Source organism: Pongo abelii, chromosome 15, assembly GCF_028885655.2.
Source record: "Pongo abelii isolate AG06213 chromosome 15, NHGRI_mPonAbe1-v2.0_pri, whole genome shotgun sequence".
Lineage (NCBI taxonomy): Eukaryota > Metazoa > Chordata > Mammalia > Primates > Hominidae > Pongo > Pongo abelii.
In genome coordinates this window covers 80,331,388-80,357,455 of record NC_072000.2, presented here as the reverse complement: position 1 = coordinate 80,357,455, position 26,068 = coordinate 80,331,388, and the positions used below count along the sequence as shown (strand labels likewise).

Sequence of the window (26,068 nt, the reverse complement as noted above, 5' to 3'; positions counted from 1 at the left end):
GGTATTCGACCTGGAGCACGGGCATATTTCATGTCCAGATCATTCAGAAAGTACATGTGGCAGCCAGCAGTGGCCAAAGGACAGACAGTGGGGTGGCGGGGGGGTGAACCTGTGCCTCCTACGTGAGCTCTACAAAGGAAGGCAAAAGTGCCACCTGCATACAGGGAGGAGGCGTGCACCAGAATTGGCCTTGCTTGTCAAGCCCTGGTCACCTGGCATTGGCGCTGACAGACATTACCATTGCCATCTCCTTTGACCAGTGGTCACAAACTCAAAATGTCCACAGAAACTACGGGAAGAGAACAGGCAGGGAATGGGGGAGCTGGAGAGACAGCCTAAGCCCTGTCCCAGGGTCTCCAGTCAGTGCCATAAGGGAAAGTAGGCTTGGCATTGCCAGATCTTTCAAACTAGCAGAGCTCTTCTTATTTTTACTGTGAGCCAACAGTTTGCAACCTCTCTGCCTTAGACAAAGGTTCTCGAATGGGGTAGGGCTTTGGGAAGGCGCTTATTTAAAATGCATAGTCTCAGGTCTTTCCTGCCCTCAGACTCTAACCCAGTAGGTCAAGGGGCCCAGGAAACTGTATATGTTTAATAAGCCCTGCAGGTGCTTCAGATGCAGGTGGACCAGGGCCAGGTGGCTACCTCTGAGAAACCCTTCCTGGCAGGTGTTGCCATTTTGCCTCTAGACTCAAGGAAAACAACTTAGTGGCCCACTTGAAGGTGGTCAGAAGGAAAACCTGATGTCCTTGGTGCAAGGTGAGACTCCCTGGGTTCAGTGCTCCCTTTATGCCAAGTCAATGGGCAGAGCTTCCAAGGGGCAGAGCCACCCGGCATTGACCATGGATGTGTGTTCCTTACTGAGGGAGACCCTAGAGGAAGGACAGAACTTTGCTGCACCCCAAGTCAGGAAGAGGATCCAGCAGATCACCAACAGAAACACAAAATAGGGACAGACACTACTTACTCATCTGGTGCTTCTTGAGGATGGAATGAGAAAGGCCTGGGCTTAAGCCTCAGTTTCTCTTCTCTCTGAAATGGGCATCATTGCAGTACCCACCTCACAATTGAGAAGACTGAGTGGGATAATGTACAGAAAGCATTTTGCACGTTGCCTGACAACTGGTAAGAGCTTCAGAAATGTTCGTTAGTATTATTATTGGAGGTTGGTAACATGCAGGAAGACACAGCTAACAAGGGCACTGCAGGGATGAAGGAAGACACAGCTAACACGGGCCCTGCAGGGACTTTACTCTTAGTCTTAACCACACACAAAGCCGTCTAGGTGAATAGCACCTGACACGTTGTCTGGCCACAGAGCACTTCCCAATATGCATTAAAAACAAATGCTCAAAGGGCCTTCAGGAGATACCGACCCTGATTTTCCCTCTAAGTCCAAATATGACACCCCACCCTAAACACAGACTGGCTTAGCTCTTCAAGTTGGGCCTCCTTGCTCCAGCATGGGCCACTGTGTCCTCCCCACGTGGTCTAGCCCCTCTGGCTCCCCCTCACCCCCATTGCCCTGGAAAAACCATCCCAGAGGACGAGTGCTCCCTCTGCCATTTTCTTACCCAGCAGGTCATTAGAAAAGAGTTAAACAGACACCTGTCCTTCCAGGGTGCTGAAAGGCTAGCTCTGAGCCTGCACAGCGCCCTGGCCTGGGGTCTCGGCTGAGGGGCACTGCCTGAGGGGGCACTGGAGGTCCCTGTGTCTCCTGATCTAGCTCTCAGGGGCTCAGGGGATGCTGCAGTCTGGCAGAAAGAATTTGGAGGTGAGCCAGTGCTGGGCTGGAACAGGGTCCCTGCCAGACTGTCATGAGAAGGCGGTGGAAGGAAGCAGGCTCAATCTGAACAATCATCCCTGGTGGGGGTTAACGAGGAAACCGAATTGTGGATGGGGAATCTATGGCGTAAAGTGCACCACTGAAAAGAATGAGTAGAGAGTCACCGGCAGAACAAGGAGAGAGGCACCGACAGAACGAGGAGAGAGGCACCAACAGAACGAGGAGTCACCGACAGAATGAGGAGAGAGTCATCGGCAGAACGAGGAGAGAGGCACTGACAGAACGAGGAGAGAGTCACCGACAGAACGAGGAGAGAGGCACTGACAGAATGAAGAGAGAGTCATTGACAGAACGAGGACAGAGGCACCGACAGAATGAGGAGAGAGGCACCGACAGAACGAGGAGAGAGGCACCGACAGAACGAGGAGAGAGGCACCGATGGGAAAGTTCTGCAAGGTGTGCTGGCAAGAGGAAAAAGCAAGTTACAGGAAAAAGCAAGTTGCAGAATGGCCCCAATTACATAAAGAAAGCCAAGCTCTGGGTCTCTATTTGTCCACCTATGTGTACACCAGTGCCCTGAATTATCTGAAAGGGCACACCCTGCTCACCTCTGGGGAGGGCTGTGGAATGGATGGGGGCAGAGCAGAGTGAAAAGGGATTTTAATATATTTAAATATATAGCTTTACATTTAGTGAATATGCATTAATTGTTTAAATAAAGATGATATTTAAAAATAGGATTGTGTGACCTTTTAAAGAGGTATTTTTTTTAAAAAAAAAAGATCTGGCATCAAAAGTTCTTATATCCTCCAGGTCAAAAATACGATTGCAATGCAAAAGATGGCACATCCTGCTCTCTCAGGGTGACGGACTTTTTAAACAGCCTTGGGCCCTCAAGGTTCCGTGTCCTCCCTAATCTGGGCTCAACAAACCGGCACTTCCACAAGAATGTCAAAAACAGCTCCCAAATGCCTGTGTTTTACTTCAAATTGGACCATCTGCTCTCTCCAATAGTCAAATCTGCTAGACTTTCCTTTCCAAATGTAATCACGGAAAACAAAACTGAAGATGAAATTGAAAGGCTAGCTCTGAGCCTGCACAGTGCCCTGGCCTGGGGTCTTGGCTGAGGGGCACTCCTTGGGGGGCATTGAAGGCCCCTCTGCCTCCTGATCTAGCTCTCAGGGGGTTGGGGGATGCTGCAAAATGCCAGAGACAGTGGGGGACAGACAGGAGCTCCCCAACTCACCCACCTGAGATAGTGAGGGCTGATGGCGGAAAATCTTTTTAGTCTGGTTCATTGGGGTATGAATCACCTACAATAAAAATCATCCTTTTTTGGCCATGTGCAAAAAAGTAATCCCAGTACTTTGGGAGGCCGAGGTGGATGGGGCAGATCACTTGATGCCAGGAGTTCAAGACCAACCTGGCCAACATGGCAAAACCCCATCTCTACTAAAAATACAAAAATTAGCCAGACGTGGTCGCACATGCCTGTAATCCCAGCTACTTGGGAGGCTGAGGCAGGAGGAACCCAGAAGCTGGAGGTTGCAGTGAGCCAAGATCATGTCATTGCACTTCAGCTTGGGTAACAGAGCAAAACTCTGTCTCAACAACAACAACAAAATCATCTTTTTTAAAAGCGTAAGGTTTAATGAGTTTTTCAAATACAACAAACGGACATATGACTGCCACCACAATCAAGATATGGAACATTTCCACCCCCTAGTCCCCACCCCTCAGCAACTTTCTCTCTGGTTCCTTTAAAGTCAATCCTTGCCCTGCCCTACTCCCCTAGGTTGGTTAATTTCTGTTCCCTAAAGAGCTAAATAATGTTTTCCCTCTTTGCTTAGTTCTCCTACTAAGTGCCATCTCTCCCATCTATGTAGCCTCAATCTCCCAGAGAGGCACCTTCCTGTTCAACCTGTGTTCTACTGCCTTTGTCCTTAAAACTCCAAGACCACGTTGGAGGGCCTTGCGCCTTAGGGATGGTGGGGAGCTGTCCTTCCTCTCCTGTCAGAACAAGCTGGCCCCTTCACAAAATCCACAGTAGCCTCTGCTCTGCCATCAGAGCATGCCCTGCCCCGTTCTGCCATATCAGAGAGGTGGCTTTACTTCCCGGCACCTGCCCCGGCAAGGTCTGGGGTGCAACTGCTTCTACATCTCTTCTCCCACATCCAGAGATGATCCCCAGATCCTGAGAGGCAACAGGTGTCGCTATAGATGGCAGGCACTTCCTGTCTCCTGGCAGGCCTGGTATGTCACAATATCCCTTGTTCTCTGCCCATAAAGCCACCAACAGAGGCTATCCGTGCCCTACCTCAGCAAGAAGACACCAAGTTGGCTTCTACTCCTGCTGAGAGGAGACCAAACTCTTGCTGAGTGCCCCCTGAGGGGCTTCCAGCTCCTCCTTTTCAGGCCTTCTCAGTTGGATTGGATTCCACATTGGCGCTTACCTGAATGAAAGAGGGATCTGCTACTGGCACCCCACCGGGGATCCCTGACCTGAATCTCAAGCACGCACTAGGGTTCATGAGCCATCTGGCTTTGGAGGTGAGCCCGCTCCCTATCCCTGTAACAGGCTGTGTCTTCTCAGCCCTGGCCAGGAGTCGTTGCCCCCTGAGTCTAGCTGGGCCACCACCAGCTCTCTGTTTGGCTCATCTGGGAAGCAGATACCAATGCAAAGTTGGAAGTGCAGGAGATTTACTGAGGGTAATTCATGGGAAAGATCAAGGGGGAGGCAAAGGAGGAGGAACAGGAAAAGCCTTCAGGTGGCGATGAGGGTCTAAGGCCTGAGAAAGGGGAGAGGGCAGGAAGGAGGACTGGAGGGCAAGTGTCTCAGACAGCAGCACAGCTTGGAGAAAGTTCTGGCCTCCCCATGGGGAACGCCATGCAAAGATTGCGGCAGAAAGTCCTGTGCTGGCCAGAAATGGTGAGCCCTTGTACCACTGCCATGTTCAGTCACAGGCTGGGAAGCACATGGTCTCAGCCTGGACACGGAGTGGCCTGTGTAGAGATGCTGCTGGCTGCTAGGTGGCCCCCGAGGCCCCTTTATAATGCCTACACTGGCGGAGGCTGGAGAAGGAAGAAGGCAAACCTCCCACCATTCCCTGTGACTGCTGAGCACGGGACAGACACCATCCACATTGGGCACCTGGCAAAGGGTCCTGTTACTGGTCCTGGAAATAGCCTAGGACTCTGCTTCAACTCTTGTCAGATGTGTGCCAGACACAGAGTTAGGCTGATCAGAGGAGGAGAACCCATGGTAGGGAAACTGGGCCTTCTCCACAGCTTGCATGATGTGAGGTTAGATGGCAGGCAAGGGCCCTGGTTACTGACAAAGGATGCTGGCTTTTGTTAGTAACCAGGGTCCAGGCTCAGGAACATGACTTTGGTTGGATAAGTGTCCTTGGGGGAAAGAATCCTCACTGGTAAAATGAGAAGATTGGGCAGGGCTCTTAAAGTGAATGCCTGCAGTGGCCAGGCAGGAATGTGTCCGCGGAAGCGGGTGGGCTGATCAACTGCTACTCACTAAAAGCTGTTGCTTCTCAGCTCCAGTCAATAGCTGCTGTAAGAACGGCAGCTCCAGAGTGGCCAGATCCTCCCATTTTCTTTCTCTTTTTCTTTCTTTTTTTATTTTTTACTTTTATTTTTTTGAGATGGAGTCTCGCCCTGTCGCCCAGGCTGGAGTGCAGTGGTGCGATCTTAGCTCATTGCAACCTCCACCACCCAGGTTCTAGCAATTCTTCTGCCTCAGACTCCCGAGTAGCTGGGACTACAGGCGCGTGCCACCACGCCCAGCTAATTTTTGTATTTTTAGTAGAAATGAGGTTTCACCGTGTTAGCCAGGATGGTCTCGATCTCCTGACCTTGTGATCTGCCCACCTCACCCTCCCAAAGTGCTGGGATTACACGCATGAGCCACCGTGCCCGGCCGATCCTCCCATTTTCTAAGAGAAGCTGGAAGCTGCAATTAATTTTCTGGATAGAAATAAGCAGCTGAACTTTGGGAGCAAGCAGTTATTTTCCAAGAGAAGCTGGAAGTCTAAACCTTTCAGTTTTAAATGTTGATAATTAACAAAACAATTAAAAACAGTGCATAAGCCAAACCCAACATGTCCTGTGAGTCAGCATCAGCCTATGGCCTCCAGTTTGTGACCTTGGGGTAGATGCCCACTCAGGTCCAGTCAGGTCCTAATGCCCTGTGATTTATGATCAGGCACAAATGACCACTGCCTGCCCATTCAATGTGATCAGAACTAATCTTCATTGAGGGCTTACTTTGTGCCAGACACTTAACAAGCATCAGCTCAACAAGCATCAGCTCATTTAATCATCACAATAGCCCTATGATTCAGGAATGATTTTCAGTGTCACTCCACAGATGAGAAAACTGAGGCTCAAGGATTTATGAGAACATACCCAAAGTCGTACAGCTGCGATGTGGAAGAGCAGAGATGTGAACCTGGCATCATCCCATTCTCAGCCACCACGCCTGCCTACCTTGCTTCCTCTAGGCTGACTGTCAACTCACAAGGGACACTTCAGCACCATGCAGCCCACATAGCATCCAGGGAAATTCTGGGACTGGCACTTAAGAGGAAGTCCCCAAATTCTTGTTCATTCTCCATTCAGGGCTGTGGCTCTCTCACCCCTCCCGTGCTGTCCTTTGGGGACACACCTGCAGTCTGCTGGCAGGACGTGTGGCTGCTGGGTGGAATCTACCGCCGCTAAAGGTCCGGAAAAGATAGCGTTCTGCAGGATTCTTTCTGGTCTTCTCCCAGCCCCTCCTTGGCCAGGTGTTTTCTTGTGGGGAGCACAGAAAGGGGATGCTCTCCCTCCTCCCCGAGGCAGCGCTGGTGGCTGCAGCTGCAGCAGCTGTTCCTGGGTGGGCTGGCCAGCCAGCGTTCGGTGGGAGCCAAGAGCCCCTGCAGCCCGGGAATTCTGGGCTAATGCTCAGTCCTGGCATGGTCCCCTCTCTCACTGACCCCTCCAGTCCAGGTCACCACGACAGATGCTAGGAACATATGCCGTGAATTAATTCACTCCGGCACAGCCACAGAAGAACGGCTTCTTCCTCGTTCTGCTCCCACCACCCTTGCTTTCTGATTTCTGCCTTGCCAAAAGAAAAATCAAAATTTTCCCCTTCCCTTGCTTCTAACACCCCCTCCACTGGGCCTTCTCCTCAATATCCTGAGCCCACTGACAAAGGCATTTGGCTCCTAGAGACTTCCTCACCCCCACATCCCAAGTAGGATCAAAGGGCCAAGAAGGAGCCCAGATGTCCCCCTTTCCAGCTTTTTTGTCTCCAGATAGATCATGTGCCTGTTCCTGGAACTGATGAGTACTCATTTCCTTTTCTTAAAGAAAGGTTGTCTCTCTTTTAGGGGCCAGAATCTCCCCACTCTTCTAGTCTTTCCTTACATTTAACTCAAATCACTCCTGCTGCAATGAATTTCCTGGATAGAAACAAGCAGCTGAACTTTGAGAGCACGCAGGTTTGTTATTTCTCATCTTCATTCTCTCCTCTAAGGAGGGGTTGGCAACATTTTTCTGCAAAGCGGCAGACAGCTAATATTTTAGGCTTTGCAAGCCAGACGATCTCTGTCACAACCAAGTTCTGCCCCTTGTAGCATAAAGGCAGCCATCAACAAATGAGCTGTTGTAAACAAATGAGCATGTAAACAAATGAGCATGGCTGTGTTCCAGTAAAACTTTACAAGAACAAGTGGCCTTCGCTCTAAGCAAATCAGCCCCACCTCTGTTATTTCTTGGTGGGCGAAGTATCCTTCTCTCTCTCCTCCTATCTGTATTTTGCAGATCATATGGGCTCCTTCACTCACACACTATTTATTTGCTAGCTTGTGAGTTTCTAGAGGTCAGGAGTGTGCTTTATTTGACTTTGAACTCCTGGAAGAGGCATGCAGTTGGATAGAAATGCAATCAACACCCAGTCTTAGACTGGAAGAGCTTACAGGCTAGTGGGGAATACAAACAGATGAGGTCTATGTTCTCAAAGCAGAGATAAACTCAATGACAGAAAGAAGGCAGGGAGGGAGGAATCAGAAGAATGTGCCTCCCACAAACTCAACAGCAGCCTATGAAAAAATTAAGGACAGGAAACAAGAAAAAAGTACTTACTTCACCCTGATATCCTAAAGAACTGAGGCCCTGAAAAACAGTTTGGCAGTTTCTTAAAAGTTAAACGTAAACATACCATATGACCCAGCAATTTAATTCCTAGGAATCTACCTAGGGGGAATGAAAACATCTGTGCAGCCGGGCACAGTGCTCACGCCTGTAATCCCAGCACTTTGTGGGGCCGAGGCAGGCGAATCACTTGAGCTCAGGAGTTCGAGACCAGCCTGGCCAACATGGTGAAACCCTGTCTCTACTAAAAATACAAAAATTAGCCGGGTATGGTGGCACACGCCTGTAATCCCAGCTACTCGGGACTGTCCAGAATCAGCAAACTGATGGGGCCGGAGAGCAGTTGCCCAGGGCTGGGGATGAAAGCAGGAATTAACTGTAAATGGACACAAGGGAATTCTGTAGGATGAGGAAAATGTTCTAGAACAGGATTATGGTGATGGCTGCAGAAACTCATACATTTCCTAAAAAATCACTGAATTGTACACCTTCAATTGTATACTCTTAATTTTACGGCACACAACTTTTACCTAAATAAAGCTGTTAAAAATAACAAAACAAAACAAAACAAAACCTGGTGCCAAGCCATCTTTCCATCCATGGCTGAGAAGTGATTCATGAGGGGAGATGAAGGTGATACCCCCTAGCAAACTGCAGGCACTGTTGCCATAAACTGTCACTTTTCCCATGTTAACTTTTCAATCTTATCCAGTTCTCAAATCCAATAACAGCAGCTGGCTTTTACTGGGCGCCACAATCCCAAGGAGACAATACTAATATCATCCCATTTTCCAGATTAGAAAACAGGATCAGAAAGGGAAAGTAGCTTGCTCCAGTGCCCAGAGCTACATGGCAGAGCTGGGACTGGAGCCCCATTCTGCCTGATTCTAGAACCTGTGCTCTTTGCCACCGTTATTTACTCCTATTCCCTCTACCTACCCTTTTCCCCATTGACTCTTTGATCTCAAGGAGAAAAGCATGGTGTTGCTTGGTCAAGCAAGGCAGAGTCTACGCTTCCATATCTCTCTGCAGTAAACAGCACTTTGCATGCAGGTCTCCGGCAGCAATAAGCCCAGAAGCGCCCTTACCTACTAAGCAGGAAGGCCTTGATTTGTGCCAGTAACACATTTTGATCAAGCAACACTGAACAGGTGGTGGCATCAGTTTCCAATGAGAGCATGTAGTTATAAAAGCCCATCTGGAGTGTCGTGGGGTTTAGCAAAGATGAACCACCAGTCAAGGATAGAGATGATCTAAGCTTCAGCTGCTGGCCTGCCTGGATGAATTTCTGGCTTGAGCTCTTCACTGGGAGCCGAGTTCCCAGGGAGCACTCCGTGCAGGGGCCTTATAGTGCCTCTCTGTCTGGTGCAGTGGGCACACCCTCCTTCCTGGTGGGGAGCTGGCAGCAGCCTCCCAATCTCTGGTCTCTGACAGACAGAGCTCATTGTTCTCTCCTGCAATGTAGCATCAATAGTTCTGCCTCTTCCAGGCCAAGGCATGAAGAGGCCATGCAGTAGTTTGAGGAAAGTTTTCCATAGTCTGCCTGTCAAGCCCAAGGAAGCCTGAGAATGCTGTCATCACAGGAGGGAGAGGACCCCAGACACCCAGAGGCCTTTCCTGTGACAAGCCAGGCCTTGGGCACAGCGAGCCAGAGAACCTTCTCTTTCGTTGTCACCCCCGCCCCAGGCACCTTGACTTCCAGCCACTCCTCCAACAGGTCAGGCCCATGCCTTCCTCCTGGTTTTTGCAAATACTGTTCCTGCTACTGAGAGCACTGTTCCCTGGGCACCAGTCTCACTCCTTCCTTCACCTTGTCAGTTGTGTGCCCAAATGCTCCCTTCTCAGGGAGGCCTCCCCTGATTGCCCTATTAAAAAATCACAACCCCCCTCCCCAGCATTCCCTTCCCTGTGCCAGCTTCATTTTTCTCTATAGTATCTCTTACCTCCTAAGACACTATCTATTTTACTTTATTTGTCCATCTCCCCTTCCAGAATGTAAGCTCTATAAGGGAAGGGAGTTTTGCCCGTCTAGTTCTGTATCTGAAGTGCCTAGACAAAAGCCTGGCCTGAAGGAAGTGGCAATCAATTATTCCACAAAGTAATGAACTTCCCCATCACAGCCCAGCCTATGAACGGCATGTCTGCAGTGACCACCTAATGCCAAAGACACCAGGGGAGATTTTGTCAGAGACCAGCTCGGCTACCCAAGCCTGCTCAGAGGTGACTTGAGCCAGTCTAAGAGAAACTGGTAAGGAACTGGTTAACAAGCCATGTATTACTAGAAATGGCAGCACCAAGATTCTTCACTTCATGCTCCCCCATGCCTGCACAAAACCATATTGCTGCTACCTGTGGATGCTTATTGATTCTGTCATTGCCCTCTTAGGCTATCTTCCTGAAAGGCTCTCTGAAGTCAAGTATATGACAACGTTGGATGTAACCTAAGGAAGGTATTTTCCATGTCAGATGAGAACTGGGCGGTCGTAGATTCTGGAACATCCCATTCCTCTGGCACCCTGAAGACATGATGAGCAAATGCTGGGTAAAGGAAAAAGCCCAGACAGGACGTAGCCAGGGCACAGGACAAGTGAAAGGAGACTCAGTCACATGTGGCCTGGACCTGATTTGGCTGAGCTCAGTTTGCTCAACGTAGAGCTGCTCCTACCCAGGTCCTACTGCCCTGGGGCCAGGACTCTTGAGCTCACCCACGTTGCCAGGCTTCACACCAGGGAACTGACAGAAGCCCTCTGCTCTGTGGTCACTCCACAAACAAGAGTGATGGTGGCAGTGGAGGGATGGTGGGAGGGATGGTGGCAGTGGACTTCTTTCTCCCAGTGAACTTGTAATTCTGTCTGCTATAAACTGGATTACTTTCCCAAGATGAAGGCAGTAGGGATTAACAGAAACACAGGTGTTAAAGCGCTGTGGCATCAGAACTTGGAATTCCAGCTCTGCCACTCAGCTGGATAATCTTGGGCGATCTCTTAACCTCTGTGTCTCAGTTTCCTCATGTGTAAAATGGGATAACCACAGCATCTGCTTTACTGGGAGGCTGAGGATGAAATCTGTTCATTCTTATGTGCCGAACCCAGCATGTTAGAGCTCCATGTTAGATCTTGTTGCTGCTGTTGTTGTAAAATAAAGGAAGTCAGCCCCTAGCCACTTGCTCAGGCTGGCTGGAGACCTCCAAGGTTATCAGAGTCCTGAGGCAGTTGGATTTCCAGTAATTAAGGGAGTAGAAATTAAGGGAGTAGAAATACAGCCTTTCTCCTTTGGGTTTCAGAATGATGTAGACTCAAGCAAAACTAGCCCGGATGGAAACTTTTCAGTGGCCATGGGAATTATTCCAACGAGGGGCTGCCTGGGTTAAAAGTGTGACTCTGGAAAAGGAGGAAATGGAACCCTAAAGCCACTAAATCCCTGAGTTTATAATTAACAGACAAGCATTCGCTCTGCCTGTTCCGGAGCCATGTGGCTCGCCGGGGAAGGGCACCGTAGTCACACAAAAATAACCCCCCAGTGGGTTTTTGATGTGTTGAGCCTCTTTGTTTTTCTGAATTTTAATGAAGGGCTTTCCAGGCAGGATAAGAGAAGCACTCCGCACTCCCTATGGCTGGGGAGTGGGCCTTAGTTAGCTGCTGCCAGCCTAACCCAAAGCCGCATCCAAGAGAAGCAGGCAGCGAAGGGGCTCTGTCCTCAGATAAGAAGTCTCAGGGAGGAAAAGAGAAAAACAAAAACAAAAGACATCTCTGTTTAGGAGAAGGGTGGGACTCTGCTCCTGATCTCAGCACATCTTGGAACCAGGCGGTTATAATACTTGCGGCGGTGGAGATGGCTGCGACGTATCTGAAAGGATAAGGAGAAGGGAGGCCCAGGCTCTGTAAGAGAGGGCTTCCATGGAATTCTCAGGGCTGCTGGCTGGTCCCTTCCCATGAGAATCAGAAATGAGGCTCTGGCAACCTGTAGAAGCTTTTGGAGCTCAAGGCATGGGTTGCAGGAAGAAGGGAGAAAGGAGAATATTGTCACAACAGCCACCAAACCCTGATGCGAGTGAAGAATGGGTCTCCTTATCCCTCCCACCGCCTCCTCCCTCCGCTGCAGCTGCCTGGAATCCTATGATGCAGGTGGCAGTGCTGCGTCACAAAGGACCCAGAACACCCACGGGAAGGGAGGCCCCGCCCCAGAACCCCAGCAGGCAACTGTTTGAAACCTCCCGAGAAGTGAACAACTTTCAGTAGGAGTGCCCACTCCTTCTCCACCTGAATCGAACTCTCCCACATGCTCCGCAACAAGGCCGCGAGTTCTGAGTTCCTATCAGCTGGTTTAAAAGCTGTTCTTCACTTGTGATACATTTTTCCAAGAAGAGACTGGAAAGAAATGGAGGAGATGGCACAGAATAAGCAATTTATTGCAATTGAATTATCCAATGTGGTTGACTGAATATAAATATTTTTATTACAAAATATTCCAGGTAAAAATTCGGAGCTGCTTACAAGCTTCTTTAGCTTTAAGCACATTGCATTTCTTCACGTCTAGAGCATGGGTGACGGGCTCAGGTGTGCCTGGCCTGCCCCGCAGGGTCCTCCTTCTCCGTCTGCAGTGGGTCCCACTCAGTGAGGACCTCTGAGGACACCTCAGTGAACAGATGGTCCCAGTCCCAGCCGACGTCATCCTGCCAAGAAGGGTTTCACTGGGTAAGACAAAGAAAGGCCTTTTCCCTCAACTGTAGCTGACTTCTCCCTCCCATCCAGGCCTCAGGGAGGCACAGGCCAGCCCGGGAGTCGGCTGGTTATGGGAATGCCAGAGCTGGGAGACCGGGGAATTGCTGCCACCACTGTACCTCCCGGACTTCGTGCTCTGGCGCGAGCACTTTGGTGAGGAGTTTCAGGTCGATCTCCCCATCCTGTGAATGCAAACAAAAAAAGGTCAGGCTGAGCACCTTGAGGGCTTTCAGGCAACTCTTTCTTGCAAAACCAGCATCAGTTTTTGTATGTCAGAACTTCCCAAACTGAGACCTGTAGGAATGCCTTCACAAGAGAGTAAAATCATGAATGAACCACATGCCCACTGAGAAATGAGGAAAGGCTATGCTTCCTACATGCTGGGTGTGCTTTGGGGCAAAGGACCGTACCAGGAGGGCTGAGCGTGACAGCAGTATATCCACAGGGACAGAGGGGAGTGGGGTGCCATCAGGTGCCAAGTGGGCAGCCATGGAGGCAGGTGGGAGGCTGGCACTGAGAAACACTGGACTATGTCGGGTCCAGGGTTGCTGTGAGATGAACAAGGATAAAACCTGCAGCAGAGGTATGGGTGCCAGGCAGCCAGCCTTGGGGGACTGGTAGAGGTGCTGTATAGCTTGGGAGGAACTGAGAAAACTCTGCGGATTGAAGCCCATTGCTTGAAGCCCGCCTCTCTATGCAGAAGCTGTTCCACTCACCAATGTCTGAATGGCTGAGTACTTCATGAGGTCATTGTCCAGGTCACGGTAGGTCATCACCCGCTTTATCTGGATGCTGAAGGAAAGAGAGAACGAGAGGAGGGAACCCCAGGCAGGACCCGTTCCAGGAGTGCTGCCGGGCCCCCGTCCCCAGAGCCCTGTATACAGCTGGGGATGACCAGAATGGGAATAACAAAATGGGAACCCTGGATGGAGCCCAACACCAGAAAGATCCAGATTGACATCAAGGTCCACCATAGATGATATCTGGAGTGTATTAATTCACGTGTTCTTTGCCTCCCCAGTCATATCCAATTTAACCTACCTGGGAGGGGCTGCCACCTGCAAAACAAAGTCTTCTTCCTGTACTTCCTCCAGATCCGGAATGATAGGAATATCTGCAAGGAGAGGCAGAGGCAACACTGTCTGCAGAACTCACAGGGATTGTGCCTGCTCCTCCACTTCTTACTCATTCCCCTTCAACACACCAGCCATGGGGCTATGGGCTGGGGCAGGAAGGACAATCAGATACAAACTAGGGGTAGGATCGAAGGTGGAGTTTCAACGATGTCTCAATCCCAGGCCTCACTCCAGAATCTGCTGAGATAGAACCTCCTGGGTCGGGCTCAAGCATCCAGATTTTTTTCCCAGGCGTTCCTTGGTGATTCTGATGCGTACGACAGGTTAGGAGCCACTGCAGTGGATCTCCAAGGAGACATGTAAAGAAATAAATGTAACGAAGGGCTTATTAGAGGAGAGGAAAGAAGAGGAACTGACAAGTGAGCCTGGCATGGTCAGGGACAGAGGAACTGAGAATGTGTAGTGTCACAAAGTGGATGTCGCAGTGAGTGCCACTCCTCATGACCCAGATCTCTATGTGCATTAGCCCCAGAGTGCAATCGTCAGGGCCCTCAGCCTGCATCTCAAGGGCATCTTCCACCTAATGACATAGCCTGACTCCCTGCGATCCAGGCCTCCATTTGCCAGGTCTAACGTAACCAGTGATGCTGATTCTACGAACATGCTTTGCTTGCTGTCTCAAGATTTTCCATCTCTGAACTCTCCAGACAACACACGAGGAGACACGAGGCCATTTCTTCCACCAGTCCAACAAAATCATGCAAATAGAGAACTGGGAAACCAGTCCATCCATTAATTGTGGCAACTTGCTTAAGAGACCAAAAATTGTCCATGTTCTCATGGGTCAACCTAACATCCTAAAGAAACATTTCCTTCTCCGAGTATCACTGACTGGTTGAGAGATTTTGTTTTAAACAGTCAGGGGTCGGGGAGAAGGGAGAGATGGTGCAAGAAAAAAGGCCTGGTGGGGTGAGACAATCCTGGAATCCCCAATGCAACTGTAAACAAGGAAAGAAGGAAAAATCCCAAAGATAGACTGGTGAAGACATCTTTCATTTCTGCTTTCATGGATTGAATTCAATCTTAGTTTTAAAAGAGTTGCAAAATCATTTCAAGAACAGCTGAGAAGACCCTTGCCACTTTCAGGCAATTCATGATTTAGACTTTTTGATCACTCTACTCAAGTGACGCCAGAGGATGAAAATGTCAGTTCCAAGCCTGGCGTCTTTATTATGACTTCCGACTGTGGAGGCACAGATGTCCTACCTGGAAAAAGAGAGCATGCAAGGCAGAGACAGACACAGAGAAAATTCAACAGAAAGAGACAGGCAGAGAAAACAAGGGACAAAGAGTGAAAAGGGATAAAAATAGAAAGAAATTGCTGATAGGGAAAATAAAGAAGAGACACATCCACCACCCCCCAAATAATGAACCACATTTAGCGAGTCTTATAGCTAGAAAGAAGCTGTTCGGAGCTTAGATTATATCTCTCTACCCTGCTAGAGAATTGGATATGGAACGCTCTAAGATTCTATTTCTTATGCTAATAGAAATTTAGCTTTCTTTTTCCCTCCCGTTCTGCGTGATTAATACAGTCCATTGTGCAGGCTGCTGAGAATGCCGTTCTCCAGGCTGGTAAGACTGCACAGGCCCTGTGGAGGGACAGGGAGGAAGCTGGCTGTGCCACGCACCATCGGCAGTGTGACAGTTTTGGAGTGCGCCTGGCTCTCCTCGGGTGCAGAGTCCAGCCTGAGATGAATATTCAGAAGTTGGTAAGAAAATGCCCCGTGCTGAGTTTAGGGCTCAGGACAGGGTCTTCCCAAACTCCCCTTTCCCTCCACAACTTTAGCATTTGGGTCCTGTCAACTCTGCCCAGCGTCTTGGGGCTCTGAGGAATTGCACTTCTGCCCGATGTCCACTCTCACTCCCCACAGGCTTCCCTCTTCGTCCCCAACCCCCTCCTCCAAATGTGCACAAAGAGTGTGGGGCTGGCCCATCTGTGACAGATCAGAGGTCAGCTCGGGCCTTGGCAAAGGGGCCACTCAGAGCGGCGCTGGTGGGGCTGGCCACACAGTGGGATTTCTCTCTAATTGGAAGCTTCGTGCCCAGCAGAACCCGGTGAACTGCCTGAGTGGGACAGAGCCAGCGATGACAGCCAGGCCAAGGCAAGCTGGAACATTCTTGTGCAGTGACAGCTTGAGCCATCGCAGCAGAGGCAGGCCATCCAACTCCGGCCCCCAGCAGAACAGGTGTCTGTGGAGCAGGTTTTGGGCAAACTTCAAAGAACTTCACAATTTTACAGTTTCTGATTTACAATCACAGGCAAGTGCTCATGAGCACATAATATGTTCTGGGGAATTTTTTTTTCTCTTTATCTCCTTCCCCCCTCCCCGCTCCCCCACTCTCACATATACCATGAACGAACACAGAAAAAAGAAAACAGACTTAGGAAACTAGCTTTTTCACAAAATTACCTATAAGCAGTGATCCGGCCTGCCTCCAGTAAGAGACAGTGGCGACCTGCAAAGGTGGACTGGTGACGCAGCCTGATTCAGGTTGTAAAGTATGACATGCAAAGCACACGATTTTAACAGAAACAATACAAGGAAGACAGGAGTCAGTTCTGGTACTACTGAAAAGCAACCACCATTTTAAAAAATCCAAAAATTATGTTTACTTTATTTTCCTTTTCTTCAATGTTGCTAATACTGAGAAGAACATGAACAGCTGCAATGAGGTCAGGGGCGTGCTATGTAGAACTCCTTGCTCCATGGTTAAGAAGCAGGCTCTGGAGGAAGGAGGGTCCGCTTCAAACCCTGGCTCCACCACCTACTAGTTGTGTGACTTTTTCTCTCTATGCCTCAATTTCTTCATCAATAAAATGAAGATCAGACTCACGCCCACCCAGTCAGTTGCTGTAAGTATTAAATGCAATGATCTTTATAAAATACTAGCACTGTGATCAGTATATAATATTCAATAACTATTCTTATGGACTTCACCGATATTATAATATTACATATGTAGAGAAACTACATGGCTCCACCTTCATTTTCTCCTGCCCAGTGATGGCCATTTTTCAGAAGAAAACACTGAGGCTAAGCAAGATTAAGCAGCTTGCATGGAGTGAATCTATGAGTAATGGACTTCAATGTGGCTGCAATGCCTGAGCCCTGCCATGCCCCACACGGGCTTTCTTCTCAAAAGTGAAATGCCTTCAAAGACACCTCCTCCTATAGTGAAGGGGTGGGACAGCTGCCCATGGTCGAGACAGCTTTCACTTAATGTCCTGTGAAACTTAATGTCCTCTCTTCTGGGGTCTTTCTCTCGATTCCAATAACTAGAGATATGCTAAGTCCTCTCCGTTACCATACACCCTGACTCGCTACTTCTCTACAAGGCTAAATGGGGCAGAATGGAAAAAAGGCACCACATCAGAGTCCCAGAGACTCCGTCTCCACCAACCCTATCTTATTAAACTAGCCCCAAGGAGGAGGAGGTGGCCAGGTACCTTGAACAGCCCGAGGAGGGGAAGGTGAGGCAAGAGGGCTTTGAAACCCCCGGCACCATGGGAGCCGGTATCCCCAGCTTCCCCGGCAGGCAGTGCCACCGTCACACGGCCGCACTGCTCTCTGCCCCAGCTCTGATGCTTAAACAGAAGACTCCTTCCTTGCCTTGTGCACTGCTCCTTGCCTCGACATTGGCTATCTCACAGCTGTTCAACCTGCTTCTCTGTCCCACGTGGGGCCTGGTCAGCCACGCTGTGAGGAAACTCCATTTGTCTGCTTGTTCATTCATTCTTTCATTAATTCGTTCAAGGATACTGATGGAACACCCACTACGTGAAAGGTACCATGCCAGTAACAACAGCAAATAAAATAGATATGGTCCCTGTCTTCATGGGGCACCAGTCTGGTGGAGGCTAATAAACACAAAGAAAGGTACTGCTTACAAATTAAAATACACACAAAGAAGGAAACCAACTGGATTTCATGATGGAAAGCAACAGGGAAACCTAATTATTTTTCTAAAACAAAAGTAACATTATAGGTAGTAATAAATTCAAATGCTATAGAAAGGTTTAAAATGAAAAATGTCCCTTCTGTGAGACCCAGTCATCTCCCTAGAAGTAATCACTGTTAACGATTTTTTCATATTTATTTGCTGAAAAGAATTCGCGAATAACACAGCACGTATGTCCTTTTAAAAATGCTCACAAATGGGATCACACTACACAGACACTGTTCTGCACCTTGCTTGTATCTTTCCTTATCAATATATAGATGTATTTTACTTCTTTTAAATGACCTTCTAATATTCTATTGAACACTGCTCCACAATGCATTTAATCCAGTCCAGAGAGGATTTAATTTGGGGGTGTGGGATTAGGGTTAGTAGGGTTAGGGTTGAGGAGTTAAAGAAGGAAGAATATGTATTTCTGCATTGAGGACAGGGTAGCTGAAGCTGAAGGAGAAGCAGGATTCAGCCAGGTGGGGAACAACATTTGCAAAGGTGCTCAGCGGTGAGAAGTAACTGGAAACACTGGAGAAACTGAAGGCGGGATGTTGTGGTTGGGCTACGCCAGACCCCTTCCAAGGCATGATGGCGGGAAATCCAGAGGGACTAAGCAGGACAGAAAATGCGTGTCCCTTCCTTAGTGGATCACTTCTGAATCTAACAAGCAGAAATAAGAGCTTCCTACTTTATCCTTCCATACTACTTTATTCGTGGCCACAGGGTAGCCCTCGCTACCTTGCAGGTGGTACAATTCATGAAATTTGCCCCAAGTCTGCCTCCTGGATGGTGAACTAGCTGACAGCAATGCCACATCCCAGGCATCTGTGCATTCCAAGGACTGGAAAAATTAGGAACAACTGAATAGAACTGCATTCAACAGATGCTCCTCAGGTCAGGAAGTGACACACACGGAAGAGCCATGTCAACCTTCTCTACTTCTCTACATTGTTCCAATTAGAATTGCTACTGAGTCCTAAAGCTGCCTGAGTAGGATTCATTTCCCAAGGACAAATAAGAGTAATCCTTGGCTACTTCCTGGATTTGATAACGTCATAGCAAAGGCTTTGGCTTCCTTCAGAGCTGCAAGGCCCCCTGGGAGAGGCTTGTGCATATCCAAGAAACAATGGATGTGTGGAGACAAAGTTTCAGAGGAAGAGTCATTCAAACTTGGTCCAATATGGCCCATCTGGCTTCCATCCTGAGGCTGGGTCACACTGCTCTTCACCAATCTCCACATTCTGGAACCACCCAACAGAGGCTTCTTAACGCACAGCAACAGCAGTACAAATCTATTTCAAAAAGAGAGATCGCCAAATGGGAAACCCATCTTGATACTAGACCACTACTCTGCCGACACCCAACACATCTACCCAAAAAATCGTTCAGCAGATGATACCACAGAAATAAATGGGTGCTGCCTAAATAATAGAAACTTATGGAATACCAATAGATCAATTACAACTGGTTTCAAAGATGTGAGCTGTTGGACGTGAGGGCAACTGCCATTTGGCCTGAAATACATTCATTATGGATAATATCATCACATGCACACACTAAAATGCTAATTACCTAGCAAAGTCCCAGAAGGATCCTTTTCAGTTCCTGTAGCCTGACAGTCAAAAGCCTACCTGCCTCTTCCAATGAAGCCAGCCCCAAATCTCTGTGATGTGTTTTGTGATAGCATGCATTCAGATCCAGCTGTTGTTTGCCTGTTTGGGTACCGCTAGAACAGAAAGTGACTTCTTAGATTGGACTCAGCTTGCAATGAGTATACCCCAAGCACTACCCAGCTCTTCACCTGGAGTATAAATCTAACTCCAGCAGGGAGAGAACAAAGGAGACACCCCAATCTGGCCCCTGGGTCCCACCCAGGCAGAGATGCCTCAGGCAGGGAGCTTCTTCCTCTCTGTAACCCTTAACTCTTTGCTAATTTTCTTGGTTGGGGATTTCTGAATAGGATTCCCTGGTCGTGTTCAGAAGGGCTTCTAGAGAACTACATAAAGTCTCTTCTGTACTCCAGCACTTTCTCACTTTGACATCTGAGCAAATGATACAAATGGTTGGCTTAGCTTTCCAGCTTCCTCAGGATGCTTAATGATGACACCACCCCACTCACTTCATTTACTCAATGAGCTTCCAAAGGCAAATGCTGTTTGGTTACACACATTCTCTTCCCAAACTTCTTTCCCACTCAGTGCCCTGGCCACTGCAGAGCACTCACAGGCTGTTCAAGGCTCATATCCACCATACACAGCCAAGTTCAACAACCAATCCACATGAAAGCGATCTGGACATGCCGCTTAAGGACACCCCAATAAGAGCCGTCCAGACAAACCCCTGATTCTGTGCCCAAAGTCAACAGACATTCAGAGCTCTCAAGTGGAAGAAAACAATGCCCATGTTTTTAGGAAATGACAACTGAAAACCAGAGATCATTAGAATTTTTCTCTGCAGCTACAAAACTTTGTTTTACTGAATGCTGTTACCTTCTGCATCACGTATGGGGAATTTTAAACAGGCAAATGGAAGAAGGTCTGATTGAAGATGAAGTTAAGTGAAAGAAATTGGTCTCATTTAGCACATGACAGGATTCATCTGTGTTCCCAAGTCCACTGAGGTGGCATCATGGGCGTTTCATATTCATGAGCTGCTGCGACACTATGTCCCCTCATTTACAAAGAGCCGTGTTCAGCAAATTCTGTCCCTGTGGACACTCCGTGCATTTCATGGTCTTGTCAGAGAGACATCAAACGCTCCAGTAACCAAATACCAGAAAATGGCTTTAATTAGTGGATCTCAATCGTATAAATAATTTTTTTCTAAGTTAAAAAATGGAGAATTTTTTAAAAGGGAAAAGAAAAGGGAAAGCAGGAGGCAACAGGCTTCAAACACCCAAAGGAACAAGGGAAAGAGGCAGTCTCAGAGGAGCTCCCGAGCGGTCCCCTGCACTCCTCGAATCAGGGGACAAGGGGCACAAACACGTCTCAGGTCTCTGGCAGGTCTGCTTTATGAAGATGTGTCCCTTGTGATTTCACCTGATTAGAGCTGGGTCCAGGGCTGTGCTCGTTACTGGCAGGTAGGAGAAAAAGAGTCTGAAAACTGCGACAGTGGCTACGGAGCCATGCTGCAAAAGGTGTGGAACAGGACTGACCACATTCAACATGCGTGTGGCCCTGCAGACACAGCGAGGCATATGGTCAGGAGCCATGCAGGAGCAGGTCCCCGAGGAGGCATGCGATGGGGAGACAGGGAGAGGAGGCCCTGTTCTGCAGTGCCCGTTTGGGGTGCCCATACGTTGAAATGCCTCCATGCTCCTCCAAACTGAATCTCTCCTGATACTGCTGGGAAAAAAGATCACAGACCTTAAGAGGAGGAAGATCAAAACAGCTGATTGCTCCTCACAGCCCCCCCAAGCTGTGACAGCTCTCTTGGCTGACAATGGGTTGGGGAGGGAGGTTTGGACTGAGTTTGGTTTCTGAGGTCAGTCCGGCCTCAGCACAGTTGGGATCTGGCTGGATCTTCAGCAAAGAAGGGAGTTTATAAGCATGTCGACTTGGCTCTGGAGACACTATGGTGTATGAATGCTGGACCTCATTATGTTACCCACAGAGGGATGTTAGCATGTTTCTGAAGGAGCCACGAATGTCATCCCCTAGACAGCAATGTTCCTGTCATTCCACCCAGGTCCACTGAAGGTTATACAAGAATCAGTATTGGCAATGCAAGGTGGTAGCAGCCAGGACTCAGCCTTGCAGGCCTGAGAGTCAGGCAGGGCCCTGAGAGGACTCTCTATAGGGAAGAGCCTAGCAGTCTCAAATGACCCCATTCTGAAGAGGACCCCGGCGTCATCTGCCCAGGTGACCTTTAGGGAGTATGGCCCACTGGTTACTGTCAATTGAAGGAAACGAAGAACAGAGTCCTGCAGTAGCTCTCTCAGAGCCTCGTGGAGGCCCCAGCTTTCATCTGTGGAAATGTGTTAAGGACAAGGAGGGGTAAAGGACTTTAAACGTGATGAAGAAATAAAGTGGCTAGAAGGAACGGAAGCCGAGGAACTCTCCACTGTCTTCAATAAGGCCCAAGATGAGTGATCTGGTATTAATGTGACAGAGAGCACCTTCTCAGAGCCGCCAGTGGAAGAACATTAGAAACCAGGCATATCTGATTCTATTTCATCCTCTTCATGTTACACTGAGAAAAACAAGACAAACTACACTGCTTTTATTCTAAATCCTTAGGTTTTGTATTTTTCCTTATATATATTTATTAAAAAAATGCTCCTTTGATCAGTGCCACCCGTGACACCCCCACATACGGAACGCTTCTGAGCGGCTCCCTCTGCGCAAGGCCACTGCTGGTGACAGCCAACTGGTTTTGATCACAGCCACTCGGAATCGAATTTTCATAAGACAGATGAGGAGTCTTACTGCTGCTCGCTCTCTTATCAGATGAGAAATGGGGGGGGAGGGGGAGAACGGGTCCTGAGGGAGCAGCGCAACAATCAAGGGCGGCGGGGCTCTTTCTCTGTCCCTCCGCTGCTGCAATTTTCAAAGGAGTTCGCCTCCGGCACTTTTAAATGATGGTGTCTCAATTCTGTAATCATCTTTCAAAAGCTTTCTCTTAAAGGGTCTTTTAGGTAAACCTAGTTCGTCAACCACACTTATGGACTCAGGAATCACATTGTGTCCTCCTGCGTGTGTATATAGACAAGTATACACACACAGAGATGTATGCACATGCGCACACACACACACAGGACATCTCTGAATGTTCAGAAAGCTGGCAGAGCCTAAAGCACGAAAGGAAGATGCGTCACTTGGCCATGAAGTTTGCCTCTTGCGAGGGTCAGAGGATTCCCCAGATTTCTGCCCTATGTAGGTTTTGCTGCCGCAAGTCCTCCTTTAGAAACTTATCTCCATGTGTGATGTGTCAGAAGGAAAAGACTTCTCCAACTGAGGGCCAAGTGACGTCCTAAGTCCAACCTCAGATGCACAAACATGCCTGTCCCTTCCCATCTCACCTAGGCAACACCTAGCTGCCAGCCTTCAAACGGAGAAATGAACCACAGCCTTCTATTTAGGAGAGCACAGACAGTCACCAGTCATCCCAGGCCACAACCTGCTGTGTTCTGGGTTACAAAGACTATTTGGAGCAACTCTACAACTCCACCTATCTTTTTCCATTGCAGAGAACATGGTGCCTTTTCTTTATATAGTCCCTGTCACTGGAAACAGACACCTTAGAATACTGAGCCTGTCTTTCTTTCTGGTCAAATAAAAATCAAAGCAGTTTAAGATCTCCCTGGGCAGTGGTCCTCATCCATCTAAGGCCGCTCTCCTGCTCGCATCCTCATTCACCCGCTCCTGTCACAACTGTGTGGAGGTGGGAAGTGCTCGTGCCTCTTCCTGAAAGCTGAAACACCACATACAGTCACATCTGGGACAGTCTCACAAAACTAAATGGGATTGGCTTTGTCCTATCCTGATCCTGTCTTCTGTATTAAATGGGGACAGAATCCAAGGAGTTACAGCATACAAACCTGATCTCTATAATGATTTTGGGGAGATTTAACTCTCTTTTCCTTTTGTCAGTGCTCAATGCTGGATGATTTGCTATTAATCACAATCCTCCTAACAGACTATAGCACGACAGAATACTGACAGAGCTTTCTCTCTGTGTTCCTGGAGGAAGGTTAATACAACCTGCTTCGTTTAAAACATGCATGTGTGCACAAGACTTCTGTTTTCATTCTTCACATTCTACCTCTTCAGATGCATGCAAGCAAGCTGCTCACATAACAAGGAAAATGGAATCCCAGAGACGTTACTACTGTCAACCTTGTTTTGAGCAGGGATGTTCGTGATGGTATGTTCGGAAAGTCTGGTGTGACCCAGACATTTCAGGGCATAGTTAGGGACTCTGGCCTAGCCCTGCCAATGCAAGAGGAGGTCTGGTCAAGTCTCATAGTCCAGTGGTGCTCTGTGGAATTTCAGTTCTCACCAAACCTCCCAAACTCTCCAATACTCACGCTGCAATCTGTACAAGCCCAGTGAAACTCCTCCAGCCCTAAAATAGGTTCTCTCCTCTGGAGGATTTAGCACAGGCACTCTTCAACTCATCATGTAAAAGTAATCTCCATGGATTTGATGGAAAAAAGAGAGGAACGGTCAAACCTGAAGATCTGCTTCATGTCATGAGAGCTTTAAAGACCTGGTCTCTTGTGTTTGTCTCTAGCCAGCCCAGGCCCTGCTGTAGACAAGACTTGACAATGAGAGGAGCAACAGAACTGAGGACATGGCCAAGAAGTAAAGCTGAGAATCGTGATGGGGGAGCCGATATGCAACAGGCGGCTGGAGAACAGGTGGAGATGGGTCTCCTCCATAAGTAGGGCTGTGAGCAGTGGGGGTTAGGAGACACAAAGACCACGTCCGAGTCCCAGCACCATCATTTCCCAGCTGTGGTGTGCTGGAGCAGCTCGCACTGGCCCCAAAGGGCCACTTGCTAAATTCTTAGGAATTTTGCCTGCAGGTTGTCAAACGGAAACATCATTAAGGATGAAATTATACATTCTTATAATTAAGTAAATTATACTAAAAAGAAAGGTAATAAATACTCAAAACTCACCACTTCCTGAATTTTACTATTTTCCTATTATCTGTGATCTTGAGGCTATGTGTGCCTATCGTGTACCTGTATGGAGGAAGTAAAGACCATGTGATGGTGCTGCTGCCCATCTCTTCCCACCTCTGAAATCAGTGATGTCATGTTGGGAGTTTGAAATCAATCATGGTGGGAGTATTTACACCACAGACTTGGCAAACACTACCAATCAGGACCTTTCCCCGCACCTGGAGAGCACATCACTGCTTATTAGCCATGTGACCTCGATGAGTTATTTAACTTCATAAAGTTTTGGTTTCCTCCTTTGTAAGATGGTGAGAATCACTGTGTCTCCTTAGAATTGTGAAGATTAACTGAAGTACGGCAGGTAGAGCAGTTGGCATAACGCCTGGCTCACAGTAAACACAAACATTAATTACCAATATTATTTCCTACAAGAATGATTTTTCAAATTTCTTACCCACTATCCTGTAAACAGACCAACGTCTGACAAAGCACTGAGACAAAAGAGAGGGCAGCTTAATCCTTGGACCAGTAAGCACCAATCCACCTCACCCGGCCCCGGTTCCCACTATGGATGTGGATTTCCTACATGCGCATGTGTTAGGAAAGGTTAGGGAGACTAAGAAAGACCTTAATGTCTAGTCCTAGTAACTCTGAACTTAGGAAAACAAATTGAGTTTAGGAGTGTTATTTGATAAAACATCAGAAGTAGTGTGTTAGGCCATTCTTGTATTGCTATAAAAAAAAATGCTTGAAACTGTGTAATTTGTAAAGAAAAGAGGTTTAATTGGCTCATGGTTCTACAGGCTGTGTAGGAAACACAGCAGCCTCTGCTTCTGGGGAGGCCTCAGGAAGCTTCCAATCATGGCGGAAAGTGAAGGGGGAGCAGGCACGTCACATGGAGAAAGCAGGAGTAAGAGGCGGGTGGGGAGGCGCCACACACTTAAACAAACCGAACTCACTCACTAGCATGAGGATAGCGCCAAGGGGATGGTGCCAAACCATTCATGAGAAAGCCAGCCCCATAATCCAGTCACCTCCCACTAGGCCCCACCTCCAGTACCGGGGATTACAATTCAACTTAAGACTTGGGCGGGGACACATATCCAAACAATATCAAGTAGTTACAATCATTGTTTAAAAATTAGGGAGGCCAAGGAAGCAGGTTTAGGAACCACCTAGGAAGTCTCATATGCTATATTAAGCCTAAGGAAGCAATGCCAACATAATGAAATGTTCTTACTAAGCGAGAGTGGAGTTGAGCCATCAGGGTTTCCATTGATTAGTTTTTAAAGAGTTCTTTCTACTTTCTCTCTATGACAAAGCTGTTTCGGCTCAGAGTGACTCTGCTGTTTGAAGAAGAAGGGATGAAGGATATGGTGAAAGAATTAAGCAAAAAATGAGAGAGAGTCCAAAAGAGAGTTAGAAAGCCCGGAGACAGATGAATGGGGAAGAGGGAGAGACAGCAGGACGACAGTCCTCTACAGATAGCATTTTTCTAATTCCATTGACAGCCTAGCATCTCACATCTCTTCCAGCCTTATTGCCTGGCTGTGTTCAGTCACTTTTACCTGTTTTCCCTGTTGACATGGATAGAAAATTGAGCAATTACCCTTAAACTCAGCACTTTCAGATCATCCAGATTGCTACACTTGCAGAATTAAGTCTTCAATCGCTCCTGGCTAGAAGTGGCTCAACCCAGC

At 48.2% G+C, this 26,068-nt stretch overlaps 1 protein-coding gene across 4 annotated transcripts in view; it reads right to left on the bottom strand.

The window, feature by feature from the left end:
* Positions 1 to 3,412: 3,412 nt before the first annotated feature.
* IFT43 (intraflagellar transport 43) overlaps positions 3,413 to 26,068 on the bottom strand; it is a 108,187-nt gene continuing 85,531 nt past the window's right edge. For 2 of the 4 annotated variants that reach the window (XM_024231890.3, XM_024231889.3), the window contains exons 6-9: positions 13,693 to 13,765; positions 13,368 to 13,443; positions 12,771 to 12,833; positions 12,314 to 12,602 (exon numbers count right to left, since the gene is read on the bottom strand). In XM_024231890.3, the coding sequence (XP_024087658.1) occupies positions 12,483 to 12,602; positions 12,771 to 12,833; positions 13,368 to 13,443; positions 13,693 to 13,765 (332 nt within the window). In that variant the 3' untranslated portion in view covers positions 12,314 to 12,482. The other 2 variants (XR_008513347.2, XR_002911255.3) reach the window with 2 other exon arrangements.